This window comes from Sander vitreus, chromosome 17, assembly GCF_031162955.1.
Source record: "Sander vitreus isolate 19-12246 chromosome 17, sanVit1, whole genome shotgun sequence".
Taxonomy (NCBI): Eukaryota; Metazoa; Chordata; class Actinopteri; order Perciformes; family Percidae; genus Sander; species Sander vitreus.
The window spans coordinates 33,173,813-33,187,271 of record NC_135871.1 but is presented as its reverse complement, the minus strand read 5'-3'; the positions used below and the strand labels follow the sequence as shown (position 1 = coordinate 33,187,271).

At 48.0% G+C, this 13,459-nt stretch overlaps 2 protein-coding genes across 3 annotated transcripts in view; one reads left to right on the top strand and one right to left on the bottom strand.

Annotated features, from left to right (window-relative positions):
- Window positions 1–172: 172 nt before the first annotated feature.
- On the bottom strand, window positions 173–9,833 carry gcc1 (GRIP and coiled-coil domain containing 1). 2 transcript variants are annotated; one of them, XM_078273642.1, is made up of 8 exons: window positions 9,653–9,833; window positions 9,012–9,181; window positions 7,226–7,480; window positions 4,662–5,135; window positions 3,812–4,003; window positions 3,090–3,524; window positions 1,887–2,254; window positions 173–1,469 (listed from the first exon to the last, which is right to left on the bottom strand). In XM_078273642.1, the coding sequence occupies exons 2-8, from the start codon at window positions 9,117–9,119 to the stop codon at window positions 929–931; spliced, it is 2,373 nt and encodes a 790-aa protein (XP_078129768.1). In that variant the 5' UTR covers window positions 9,120–9,181; window positions 9,653–9,833; the 3' UTR covers window positions 173–928. The 2 variants fall into 2 exon arrangements, with proteins under 2 accessions (XP_078129768.1, XP_078129767.1); XM_078273641.1 differs by having other exon boundaries at window positions 9,664–9,833.
- Window positions 9,834–10,396: 563 nt separating this feature from the next.
- LOC144532718 (ADP-ribosylation factor 4) overlaps window positions 10,397–13,459 on the top strand; it is a 6,712-nt gene continuing 3,649 nt past the window's right edge. The window contains exons 1-2 of the mRNA XM_078273644.1: window positions 10,397–10,643; window positions 11,269–11,349. Coding sequence (XP_078129770.1) covers window positions 10,577–10,643; window positions 11,269–11,349 — 148 coding nt within the window. The 5' untranslated portion in view covers window positions 10,397–10,576. The remainder of the gene's footprint in view (window positions 10,644–11,268; window positions 11,350–13,459) is intronic.

Below are 13,459 nucleotides of genomic sequence, written 5' to 3'. Positions count from 1 at the left end.
TTTTTCTCTGAAACTGTAAATATTTAGTTTTGATTTGAAAAGTAAAACCTGAATCATACACACGTGACTCATATCACATAATTATTATTATTCTGGTGCGTATTGATCTGAATGATGCATGGATAATGAATTATTAAACATTGTGTTCCAGCGTGATGAACCAAACGGAGTCTGAAGCAGGAAAATAGTTTAATTTAGACTTTAAATATACAGATCAGTTAGATGAAGAACTACATTACCCAGAGTTCCCTGTGCATGTTTGTTACATGTTTCCTCAGTCATTAATGTTCATATTCACACAGAAACCAGATTTAATTTACTGTTTTATAATCACACACACACCATCTGCAGAGAGAGTGTGTGTGTGTGTGTGTGTCTGTGTCTGTGTGTGTGTGACTGATTGTTGTTATCTGTTGAAGTACTTCATTACCCAGAGTTCCCTTTAAATGTTTAATGTTACTAAATGTTTCCTCACAGTGACCCTCAGTCATACAGGTTAGATCTGGTGTTGGTCCACCAGGGGGCGCCCTGCAGGTTAGAAACCGTTAATGATAAGACCAGCCTGGTTGACCTGGGAAGGGTCTGGGGAAGCTTCCTTCACAGCCCATTTCCAAACCAAAGGACGCCGCTCCAATGCCTCTGGGTGCATTTGGACAGTCCTTCAACCAATCAGAGCGATGAAGGAGATGACGCATCAACGTTGCTGCGCTATCGTCATCGTGTAAAGCCCGCCTCTAGGGGGAAACGCCAGAGCAGGGGGAATGAGAGGGGGGAACACCAGAGCAGGGGGAATGAGAGGGGGGACACCAGAGCAGGGGGAATGAGAGGGGGGACACCAGAGCAGGGGGAATGAGAGGGGGGACACCAGAGCAGGGGGAATGAGAGGGGGGACACCAGAGCAGGGGGAATGAGCAGGCTGTGTTTGTGTCTATCTGGCGTTTGGCCACCAGGTGGCGCCCTGGCCCCGCAGCACGCTGAGCTTCTCCTGCGGGCTGAAGTGCAGGATGGTGAGGATGGCGCCCAGCGTCTGCTGGCGCCCGCTGGCGTCCGTCAGCGTGAGGAACTTGTAGAGGATGTTCTTCAGGTACTCCATGTTGGCGCCCTCTCGGCTGCGGTCTCGCAGCAGTTTGTCCAGCTGTCCCTTCAGCGCCGCCTCCTCCTCGCCGTGGCGCTCGCCATCGGCCACCAGGCGCGCCTGCAGGTGGTGCACGTCCTCCTCCAGCCCGTGCTTCTGGCGCCGCAGCGCGCTGAGCTCCGCCTCCTTCCGGGCCAGCTGCTCGGCGTACAGCAGCAGCGTGGGCTCGCCGGGCGCCGCCCGCCGCAGGGCCGCCGTGATGATGTCACCCTCGCTCTCCGGGGCGGGCTCGGCCTCGGCGGCCGCGGGGCTGATGCCGTCGCTGCAGCGTGGTGCGGCAGGTGCACGGAGACGCTCCAGCTCCTGGTCCTTCTCCTGCAGCAGCGCCAGCGTCCTGAAATACAAATACTGTTCATAAGCAGTACTACTACAAATACTACTGCAGTAATACCATTACATAATAAGGTAAGAAAACATACTAGTTTCAGAGCTGGAAGGATTAATGTGTATGTGTGTGTGTGTGTGTGTGTGTGTGTGTGTGTGTGTGTGTGTGTATATATATATATATCTGTGTGTGTGTGTGTGTATCTGTGTGTATCTGTGTGTTTATCTGTCTGTGTGTGTGTGTGTCTCTGTCTGTGTCTGTCTGTGTGTGTGTGTGTGTGTGTCTCTGTCTGTGTCTGTCTGTGTGTGTGTGTGTGTGTGTGTGTCTCTGTCTGTGTCTGTCTGTGTGTGTGTGTGTGTGTGTGTTTCTCTGTCTGTGTCTGTCTGTGTGTGTGTGTGTGTGTGTGTGTATCTGTGAGATCTGAACCTGTCTCGCTGTTTGTGTAGCTCCGCCTCCAGCCTCAGCAGTGCGTCTCGCTGCAGCGCCTCCAGGCGCTCCACTTCCTGTCTGTGAGCGATCTGATTGGCCGTGGCGTGCTGCTGCTGTTCCTCCAAGGCGCGGCGGTGGCGAGTCTCGGCCTCGTCGCTCTGGATCCGGAGGTTGATGTACTTCTCCTTCAGCTCGGCCAGCTGGTCCCGCACCTCCTCCAGCTCCTTGGCCTGGCAGCCATCTTTGGCGTTCTTGTTCTTCAGAACGACCTGCGCCCGCAGCTTGTAGCGCTCAAACTCGTCCCGCAGCTGCCTCAGCTCCTGGTGGCAGGCCGCCGCCGAGGCCTCGCCAACACCCGGAAACGCCTCCACAGAGGGACAGAGCAGAACCACATTAATTGCGTCAGTAGTGAAATCAAAAAGGAAAAAGGCGGCGAAAAGGCTGATGGAAACGTCTCTCCTAGGTAGCATAGGCAGCTAGCAGACAGGGCTGAAGCTAGGTAGCATAGGCAGCTAGCAGAGAGGGTTGACGATAGGTAGCATAGGCAGCTAGCAGAGAGGGTTGACAATAGGTAGCATAGGCAGCTAGCAGAGAGGGTTGACGATAGGTAGCATAGGCAGCTAGCAGAGAGGGTTGACGATAGGTAGCATAGGCAGCTAGCAGAGAGGGCTGAAGATAGGTAGCATAGGCAGCTAGCAGAGAGGGCTGAAGATAGGTAGCATAGGCATCGTTGCTATTGTAGCTTGTGAAATCCGTGTTGATACAAGTACTGATGTTCGTGTGTGTGTGTGCGTGCATGTGTGCGTGCGTGCGTACGGGCAAGTGTGTGTGTGTGCGTGCGTGCGTGTGTGTTTGTGTCTCTGTGTGTGTGTGCGTGTCTGTGCGTGTGTATGTGTGTATGTGTGTGTGCATGTGTCTGTGCGTGCATGCGAGTGTGTGTGTGTGTGCATGTCTGTGCGTGTGGGCGAGTGTGTGTATCTGTGTGGGCGAGTGTGTGTATCTGTGTGTGTGTGTGTCTCTGTGTGCGTGTCTGTGCGTGTGTGTCTCTGTGTGTGTGCGCGCGTACGTGCGAGTGTGTATACGTGCATGTGGGCGAGTGTGTGTGTGTCTGTGCATGTGTGTCTCTGTGTGTGTGCGTGCGTGCGTGCATATATATATATATGAATACAGGCTCTTTGTAGACGGGCTCTGGTGCCGTACCTCCAGGTCCTGGATGTTCTGCGTGATGTGTTCAGGGTCCCTCTGGATGTTCTGCGTGATGTGTTCAGTGTCCCTCTGGATGTTCTGCGTGTTGTGTTCAGGGTCCCTCTTTGCCGCCAGCTGCAGCAGCTTCTTCACTTTCTCCAGCTTCTCCTTCAGCACGGCGACGTCCAGCTGCGACTCGTCCACGGCGAGGTCAGAGGTCCCCCTGCCAGCAGCGAGGTTAGAGGTCATCGCCATGGCGAGCGTCTTGTTCTCGGCGTCCAGCTGCAAGATGCGCTCTCGGAGTCTCTGCGCCGCCATCTGCTCGCGCTGTCGCGCCTTCTCACAGCCGCCCAGCAGCTCGGACAGCTCCGCCACACGCTGCTCCAGACCGGCCGCACGCCGCTCAGCGCACTGAGCACGCTCAGTAGCACGCTCCTCCGCCTCGCTCGCCTGCACACACATGCACAGAGAGAGAGACACACACACACACACACACACACACACACACACACACACGCACACACACACACACACACACACACACACAGAGCGTTTTAGTTGAACTCTGAATGGTTTAGTTCTAAGAAACCTTCTCTGGTCTAACGGAGAACTGTTGATTAAATCAGAGATCAACTCCTGATCTGATCCCTGTCCTTCATGACCTCCAGGTCTGAGTCTAGCCTGGTTTAGTCTAGCCTGGTTTAGTTTAGCCTGGTTTAGTTTAGTCTGGTCTGTACCTTCCTGGTCTGGATGTCGCTCTGCGTCTGGAAGATGTTCTTCAGCTGCGTCAGCTCTCGCTGCAGCTCATCCAATCGGGGATCAGGTCTGCTGTGATGTCGCTCAGTGGCGAGCAGCTTCTCCTTCAGCTCGTCTCTCTCCTGCCTCACCTGGCTCAGGTGAGCCTCAGACTCCACCCCCCGCTCCACTGCCTGAGGTCACAAATATGTCAAATAAAGTGACAAAAAGACAAAATACACATACATGTATATATGTGTGTTAGCATCTCTACCTGTGTGTTACCATCTCTACCTGTGTGTTAGCCCTACCTGTGTGTTACCATCTCTACCTGTGTGTTACCATCTCTACCTGTGTGTTAGCATGTCTACCTGTGTGTTAGCATCTCTACCATCTCTACCTGTGTGTTAGCATGTCTACCTGTGTGTTAGCATCTCTACCTGTGTGTTAGCATCTCTACCTGTGTGTTAGCCCTACCTGTGTGTTACCATCTCTACCTGTGTGTTAGCCCTACCTGTGTGTTAGCCCTACCTGTGTGTTAGCATGTCTACCTGTGTGTTAGCATGTCTACCTGTGTGTTAGCATGTCTACCTGTGTGTTATCTCTACCTGTGTGTTAGCATCTCTACCTGTGTGTTAGCATCTCTACCTGTGTGTTAGCATCTCTACCTGTGTGTTAGCATGTCTACCTGTGTGTTAGCATCTCTACCTGTGTGTTAGCTCTACCTGTGTGTTAGCTCTACCTGTGTGTTAGCCCTACCTGTGTGTTAGCCCTACCTGTGTGTTAGCCCTACCTGTGTGTTATCTCTCTACCTGTGTGTTAGCATCTCTACCTGTGTGTTAGCATCTCTACCTGTGTGTTAGCGAGCAGCGTGGCGTTGGCGTCCTGGAGGCGGAGCTCTGCGTCCTGCCGCAGGTCTCTCTCCTGCTGCAGGATCCTCTGCAGCTCCCGTAGCTGCGTGGCGTGGTCGGCCGTCTCCTGCGCCCTCTCATGCTGCTGCGTGATGACGCGGGCGCGGCTCTCCGCCAGCTGCTGCTGCAGGGCGCCAACCTCCGCCTCCCGCTGCGCCAGCGCGCCCGCCAGCCGCTCCTGCAGCTCCTCCACTTCCTGTTTCAGCTGCCGCTTGTCGGCCTGGAAGTTCGCCTCCATCCTCGACTTCTCGTGCGTCACCGTGGCGATGGCGCTGGTGAGCGTGCTCAGTTGGTTCTTCAGCTGCGCTGCTCGCCGCTCCGTCTCGGTGCTGGGAGGGGACGTGGCCTGCTGCTGAGACTCCGCCCCCACGCTGTCGCTCTCCAGGCCTCCGCCGTCCGCGTCCAACCGCCGCGCCTGCGGGAAGAAAACGTCTCGTTAGAACGCCATTCAGCGCTCTGTAGCAGCGTTCGTCGTAATAATTGTTTACCAGTCCCTCCAGAATCTCATAACTCAACGCATAATCAGCCAAAAAAATGAAAAATGTTGCGTTTACTTCACACAAGAGCAGCCATTTCCCCTGTTGCCATGGGAACGTTATGAAGTGATGTAATTACGTGACGTCAACATCATCGAAAAGCTGCAAACCCCGCGATGACGCCACGATGACGCCACGATGATGCCGCAGCTTTAAAAAGTTCCAGCATATTCCATCACATTTTAAAGTGCTCATATTCAGGTTCATAATTATATTTAGACGTATCAGAATATGTTTACATGGTTTCATATTGTTGTTGTACTGTTGCTCAGTAGCTAGGTAAGGACTACGCGCTCAGTAGCTAGGTAAGGACTACGCGCTCAGTAGCTAGGTAAGGACTACAAGGACTACACGCTCAGTAGCTAGGTAAGGACTACATGCTCAGTAGCTAGGTAAGGACTACATGCTCAGTAGCTAGGTAAGGACTACATGCTCAGTAGCTAGGTAAGGACTACGCGCTCAGTAGCTAGGTAAGGACTACATGCTCAGTACCTAGATAAGGACTACGCGCTCAGTAGCTAGGTAAGGACTACACGCTCAGTAGCTAGGTAAGGACTACAAGGACTACACGCTCAGTAGCTAGGTAAGGACTACAAGGACTACATGCTCAGTAGCTAGGTAAGGACTACATGCTCAGTAGCTAGGTAAGGACCACATGCTCAGTAGCTAGGTAAGGACTACATGCTCAGTAGCTAGGTAAGGACTACACGCTCAGTAGCTAGGTAAGGACTACACGCTCAGTAGCTAGGTAAGGACTACACGCTCAGTAGCTAGGTAAGGACTACATGCTCAGTACCTAGGTAAGGACTACATGCTCAGTAGCTAGGTAAGGACTACATGCTCAGTAGCTAGGTAAGGACTACATGCTCAGTAGCTAGGTAAGGACTACATGCTCAGTAGCTAGGTAAGGACTACACGCTCAGTAGCTAGGTAAGGACTACAAGGACTACACGCTCAGTAGCTAGGTAAGGACTACATGCTCAGTAGCTAGGTAAGGACTACACGCTCAGTAGCTAGGTAAGGACTACATTCTCAGTAGCTAGGTAAGGACTACATGCTCAGTAGCTAAGTAAGGACTACAAGGAATACATGCTCAGTAGCTAGGTAAGGACTACACGCTCAGTAGCTAGGTAAGGACTACACGCTCAGTAGCTAGGTAAGGACTACACGCTCAGTAGCTAGGTAAGGACTACGGGGACACATGCTCAGTAGCTAGGTAAGGACTACATTCTCAGTAGCTAAGTAAGGACTACAAGGAATACATGCTCAGTAGCTAAGTAAGGACTACAAGGAATACATGCTCAGTAGCTAGGTAAGGACTACATTCTCAGTAGCTAGGTAAGGACTACATGCTCAGTAGCTAGGTAAGGACTACACGCTCAGTAGCTAGGTAAGGACTACATGCTCAGTAGCTAGGTAAGGACTACATGAGCTAGCTAGCTGTTTCTCCAACTTCAGTAGAACAAGGCAGGATTAGCTGGGAGACTTCTTCTAAACGAGGGACCACTTCCACCTTTGTGAGGAATACCTGCAGAACAGGGACATGGAAGTAGTTCTTTTGGAGATTATGGTGAACTAGTGTGTGTTGTAGCAGTGTGTTGACATTGAGAACGAGCTAGCATGCTAACGGTTAGCCCCCTAGCCCCCTCGTCTCAGCTAGTGACGTAGAAAGCTGTGCAGATTTTGACCAGCTGACCCGGAGACTGAAGACAGGACACATTCAGAAACCGTTTCTCACTCAGAACAGCATGGAGGGTTATCAACGTCTGTATGAAGCACCAGAGACACAAAATAACTCCCCAAATCCCAGAAGAAGAGATTTCTTCATAATATGGGACTTTAAGAAAACGTGCTGCATAATAAAGGGTTTTTGCCACAATCACAAGAACTCCCCGTGTTTCTGGAAGGACAGTTAAACTGAGCTCTAGAACAACTGGTGAACTCTTGATTCCAACTTTAGATTCGGTACCGTTGAAGCGGACTTCCCTGCCGGTTCTGCCGGGTCGTCCTCGCTCTGGCTCCCCCTGGTGGTCTCGCTGGCCGTGGTCTCGCTGGCCGTGGTCTCGCTGGCCGTGTCCACGCTGTCCTCGCTGTGCAGCGAGCAGCCGTCCTCGTCCGGGCCCGGCTGGTTCTGGTCCAGATCCTGGCTCACCGACAGAACCTTCAGACTGGCCTCCAGCGCCTCCTTCTCCTTCAGCAGACTCTTATAGGCCCGGACCACATCCTTAGAGTAGGGACATACCATTATATCTTAGAGTAGGGAGATACCATTATATCTTAGAGTAGGGAGATACCATTATATCTTAGAGTAGGGGGATACCATATCATATCTTAGAGTAGGGGGATACCATATTATATCTTAGAGTAGGGGGAAACCATATTATATCTTAGAGTAGGGGGATACCATATTATATCTTAGAGTAGGGGGAAACCATATTATATCTTAGAGTAGGGGGATTAGAAAGTAAGCCGAAATAACAACATCATGATGATGATTTGTAAAAAGTCTGAATTGATACTCGATCAGGTCTGTCTGCAAGACGACGAGCAAACAACCTTTAAAATGCCTGTTTTCTGGATGGAGTCTGGTTCCATCAGGACTCTGCTCCATGAACACATCACTCCTTTCTAAACACTTCTACTCGCTGGAGTTCAGATATTTCAACACATGCAAATTCACGGCACAAACTAAGCTGATTTCGGGTCTTCGCCTCATTCGTGCAGCGACTTTGTGTCTATTGGCGTCTTGCCGTGGATTAAAACGCGTTTGGTGGGAACACGGCATCAGGACAACTAGGGCTGCAGGATATTTAATATTATATATATATTAGGGCTGCAGGATATTTAGTTTAGAAGTACCGTAAGCAGCACCTGCTGCTGACACAGTGATGCACATGCTTCTCCACGTAGTGAAGCTCCAGTAGTCAGTGTTTTATGTTCGCTGTAAAGACAAACTAAACCACCTGATTAATGCAGCGTAATCACGACGTCTCCCGGCCATGTTTCACCGCAGAAAGCTGCTACCAGCCAGGCTAAAGCTAACACAGTTAGCCTGAAGAAACAAGGCGTCTGTCCCAACTAACGTTAAGGTTCGGAGCTGCGACGCTGGAAACGTAACACTAATCTACAACAGCAGTCTGTCTCTGATATAACCTCATTTACACTGATTTCAGAGCTCTTGGTCAGTTTGTTGAAGAGTGTGACATGCAGGCTCTGCATGCTCAGCTAACCACCAATCATCATCTATTTTAATCAGTTCATCAAACAACCAAAGCTAGTCGACCACAACCTGACATTTAGAGGAAGCAACGTGCATTATTAATATCACTGACTTCAGCCTGGATTGATATGATATGACTACATGGTGTCCTGTCAGTCAGCCAGTGGATGTCGTCCTAATGTCCCTCTCCTAAATCTCTTCAGAAGAGGAGTCACAGCCTGACTGGCTTTGGTTTTTGTAAAGCATTAAACAACAAAGAAGGTTCACATAAGAACATTTCCTTTTTCATTTTTTCATATCGTAATATATATCGCAGGGAAAAAATATCACAATGTAAGTTTTTTCCAATATGGTGCAGGCCTAATATATCTATTATTCTATAATATAATATCTATAATAGCAGAGGACAGACTTGAAGAGGTCCAGTTCGTGGACGGAGGGCAGCACCGTCGGAGCCGGCCTACGGACAACGATACAAGATCTACTCAGATCTTAAAGTCTAGTTTAGAGTCCTGCGATCTGGTTCTGAACCTACCTTGAAGCGGGTCTGGTACTGAACCAGCTGCTTCTTCTGGGACTCGATAGTGTCCAGCAGCTCCTTCCTGCCGCCACCACCCCCGAAACTCATCCCGAACTTCTCCATGACAATGCCGGGCCGGTCAGACCGGATCCATCAGAACTCAGAACAACTCTCCTCTGCTGGTTCTGAGACACACACACACACACACACACACACACACACACACACACACACACTTAGAGAGAGACACACACACACACACACACACACACACACACACACACACACACAGAGAGAGAGAGACACACACACACACACACACACACACACACACACACACACAGAGACACACACAGAGAGACACACACAAAACAACCCAAAAATGTACAATAAATAAATAAATAAATAAATTCTGAATTATAATCTAAAAATATTATTGAACCAAGTAAAAATGTAAATTATTAAAATTATTTAAATGAAAAACCAGGAAATGTTTTTTACATTGAATTAATTATTAATTAATTAACTAATTATTAACGTTTATATGTAAACTGTCATGTTTATAAAGTAACTAAAGTAGAAGAGTAACGTTACTAAGGAGTAAAATAAACACACCGACATTATCTCCGGTGTTTCCGGTGTTTCCCGGTTCTTACCCGGTTCTTACCCGGTGAACAGCTGCCGGTAGCTTTTAACGATCCGGAACCGGAACAAAAAAACTCCAAAAGTTGATGAATTTCATCCGAAAACTGTAAATATTAAACACATACACTCCGAGATCAGACTGTCAGAGAACAGCCGCCATGTTGGTCTGAACCGGAAGTGGAGACGGAGGGGGCGGGAATCTGGTGCTGCGTTCATTGTTCAACGCAGTCCGGAATATACAGACTCGCGTCGTTTAATTTTCATTTAATGGCTCAATAAGTTTATTTTCTCTTTTTAAACTTATTTAATATAATGTTAAAACAATAATAAAAGTATTTTAATAGAATTGATTCATTTATATTCCTATATTCTGTTATTTATGTCTGTTTTTGAAAAGCATTGAAAAATATTTAATGTTAAAATTAATTTAAATGCATTTTTTTCTCTTTTTAAACTTTACTGCCAGATTATTTAATTCATTACACAAAAGCTAATATAATAACATGATAATAATAAGTATATCATTTAACAGAATGAGAGAAAACAAAGAAAATCTAAAATATGGAAATCAAATAAAAAGGAAATAAATGTTCAGGGTTTTAAGCTACATAATCATATTTCCTTTAAACAATCTTGTAGTATATTTTCATACATATTTATTCATTTTATTTCGGGGATTGAACGTCTTGCTAGTAGAAAATAAACGCAACATGTTTTTTGTTTGTGTTTCAATAAAGTTGTATTGAATGCAGTGACGTCATTTCTTCCGCGTTGGCCTGGACGTGGCACCGAGGAGGAGCTGCGCTGATTCTCCGGTGTTTCTCCGCCTCTTCCCGCGGCTCTGAGCAGCTTCTCCCGGACTCTCCGGATCTCTTTCTCCCCCCGCCGGGTTCTTTAATCTCCCGCCGCTGAACCGGGACTCCTTTTTATCAACAATGGGGCTGACGATCTCGTCTCTGTTCTCCAAGTTCTTCGGGAAGAAGCAGATGCGGATCCTGATGGGTGGGTTCTAGTCTCAACCCGCGGCTAAAAGGGATACAGCTACCGTTACGTTACCAAAGCAACAGTTTAGACAATGAAACAAGTATTTACGTTTAGTAAAACGATTGGGTTTGGGTTAAAACACTCCAGAGGAACAAACACGCGTTTCCTGGGTGAAAGCGCAAACATTATATTATGATATTATATTGGATTATGTGAGATTTTGCGTAATTTTATGTAACTTCCGCCCGTAGCTGTATCCCTCCTAGCCTCAACCCGCGGCTATGCTAGCTAGCTCCGAGACTAACCGACCAGGCACCGGCGTTTTTCCCTCTGATAGAAATACATTTCCAAGCCGACTTATGAACCGGTTCTCAGATGTTTAGTCCCGCCTGGCTGAACTGAAACTCCAACTTTAACTGAAGTTAAAATAAATAGGAGCTAACACGGCCAGAAGCTAACGGCCAGAAGCTAACACAGCTAGCCGCCAGACGGAGTCTGATGTAGAGCCATTAATATAACGGTTCTGACGGTCTGTCGGCGTCAATTTAACGGCTGTTTTTAACGCGTTATCTCTGCGTTCAAAGGTTAAAGTAAAGTTGGTAATAGTGAAGTTTTTAAAAGTTTGATATATGTCTTGTTTCAGTCGGTTTGGACGCAGCTGGAAAAACAACGATCCTGTACAAACTGAAGCTCGGAGAGATCGTTACCACCATCCCAACTATCGGTGAGTCATCAGTAACCTGGAACATCTGTTATTGATCAGAGAGCAACTCAGGTTTCTCTAACTTATTGATTTAAAAGGTAACTACGGTTTTATTCCACCCTGGACTCTCTGTCTCCGTGTTTGTGTGTCTGATGGAACAACAATCTGTGAAACTGGTCCAGTATTAAACCAGAACCAAGCTGTAATGTTACCCTACAGGACTAATGTTCAGCAGCAGTTAGTAACAAGCTGTAATGTTACCCTACAGGACTAATGTTCAGCAGCAGTTAGTAACAAGCTGTAATGTTACCCTGCAGGACTAATGTTCAGCAGCAGTCAGCGTCCACTAAAAGTTCTGTTGTTGCTGCTGACAGACTCAGATTATTATTATAAGTGTCTGACAACATTATGGGATGGATCCCTACAGAGATAGACCTTTTAGTTAAAGAGGAAGATCCTTTTAGTTTAACATGAAACAGCCCCGAAATCACCATCACCAAACCCACCAGACTCCATGTAAATAATCCGGACTTTTATCATCGTAAAACACACTTCATTCAAAGTGGACAGAAACTAAATCAAACTATCAAAAGCCGTCTTGGTTCATCTTTCCACTGTTCCAACAATCACCACTCTGGTTCGGTTGAAATAAACCCTTAATTCACCCATTTACATGTGGAGATATGCTGGCTCCATACACGCTAAAAGTCCTGATTATTTAGCCTCCGAGTTGCTGTATTACGATCCTCCTCAGTAAACAACTCAGCGTGATTGGTTGATGTCTGTTCTAGTTGTGTGTGTGTGTGTGTGTGTGTGTGTGTGTGAAAGAACTCGTGACAAAAACCAGAGTTTGAAAAGATATAGTGGGGAGAACAAGTATTTGATACACTGCTGATTTTGCAGGTTTTCCCACTTACAAAGCATGTAGAGGTCTGTAATGTTTATCATAGGTACTCTTCAACTGTGAGAGACGGAATCTAAAACAAAAATCACATTGTATGATTTTTAAGTAATTAATTTGCATTTTATTGCATGACATAAGTATTTGATACATCAGAAAAGCAGAACTTAATATTTGGTACAGAAACCTTTGTTTGCTATTACAGAGATCATACGTCTCCTGTAGTTCTTGACCAGGTTTGCACACACTGCAGCAGGGATGTTGGCCCACTCCTCCATACAGACCTTCTCCAGATCCTTCAGGTTTCGGGGCTGTCGCTGGGCAATACGGACTTTCAGCTCCCTCCAAAGATTTTCTATTGGGTTCAGGTCTGGAGACTGGCTAGGCCACTCCAGGACCTTGAGATGCTTCTTACGGAGCCACTCCTTAGTTGCCCTGGCTGTGTGTTTCGGGTCGTTGTCATGCTGGAAGACCCAGCCACGACCCATCTTCAATGCTCTTACTGAGGGAAGGAGGTTGTTGGCCAAGATCTCGCGATACATGGCCCCATCCATCCTCCCTCAATACGGTGCAGTCGTCCCGTCACCTTGCAGAAAAGCATCCCCAAAGAATGATGTTTCCACCTCCATGCTTCACGGTTGGGATGGTGTTCTTGGGGTTGTACTCATCCTTCTTCTTCCTCCAAACACGGCGAGTGGAGTTTAGACCAAAAAGCTCTATTTTTGTCTCATCAGACCACATGACCTTCTCCCATTCCTCCTCTGGATCATCCAGATGGTCATTGGCAAACTTCAGACGGGCCTGGACATGTGCTGGCTTGAGCAGGGGGACCTTGCGTGCGCTGCAGGATTTTAATCCATGATGGCGTAGTGTGTTACTAATGGTTTTCTTTGAGACTGTGGTCCCAGCTCTCTTCAGGTCATTGACCAGGTCCTTCCTTGTAGTTCTGGGCTGATCCCTCACCTTCCTCATGATCATTGATGCCCCACGAGGTGAGATCTTGCATGGTGCCCCAGACCGAGGGAGATTGACGTCATCTTGAACTTCTTCCATTTTCTAATAATTGCGCCAACAGCTGTTGCCTTCTCACCAAGCTGCTTGCCTATTGTCCTGTAGCCCATCCCTGCCTTGTGCAGGTCTACAATGTTATCCCTGATGTCCTTACACAGCTCGCTGGTCTTGGCCATTGTGGAGAGGTTGGAGTCTGTTTGGTTGAGTGTGTGGACAGGT

What these genes read in the sequence shown, in the direction of transcription:
- gcc1 (XM_078273642.1), bottom strand. Translation starts at nt 9,119, where the DNA reads ATGGAGAAGTTCGGGATGAGTTTCGGGGGTGGTGGCGGCAGGAAGGAG. An exon ending in CAGGGAAGTCCGCTTCAACG is followed by an intron (nt 5,136 to 7,225) that starts GTACCGAATCTA and finishes TTCTTCCCGCAG; the next exon opens with GCGCGGCGGTTGGACGCGGA. An exon ending in CGCTGCTCGCTAACACACAG is followed by an intron (nt 4,004 to 4,661) that starts GTAGAGATGCTA and finishes TTGTGACCTCAG; the next exon opens with GCAGTGGAGCGGGGGGTGGA.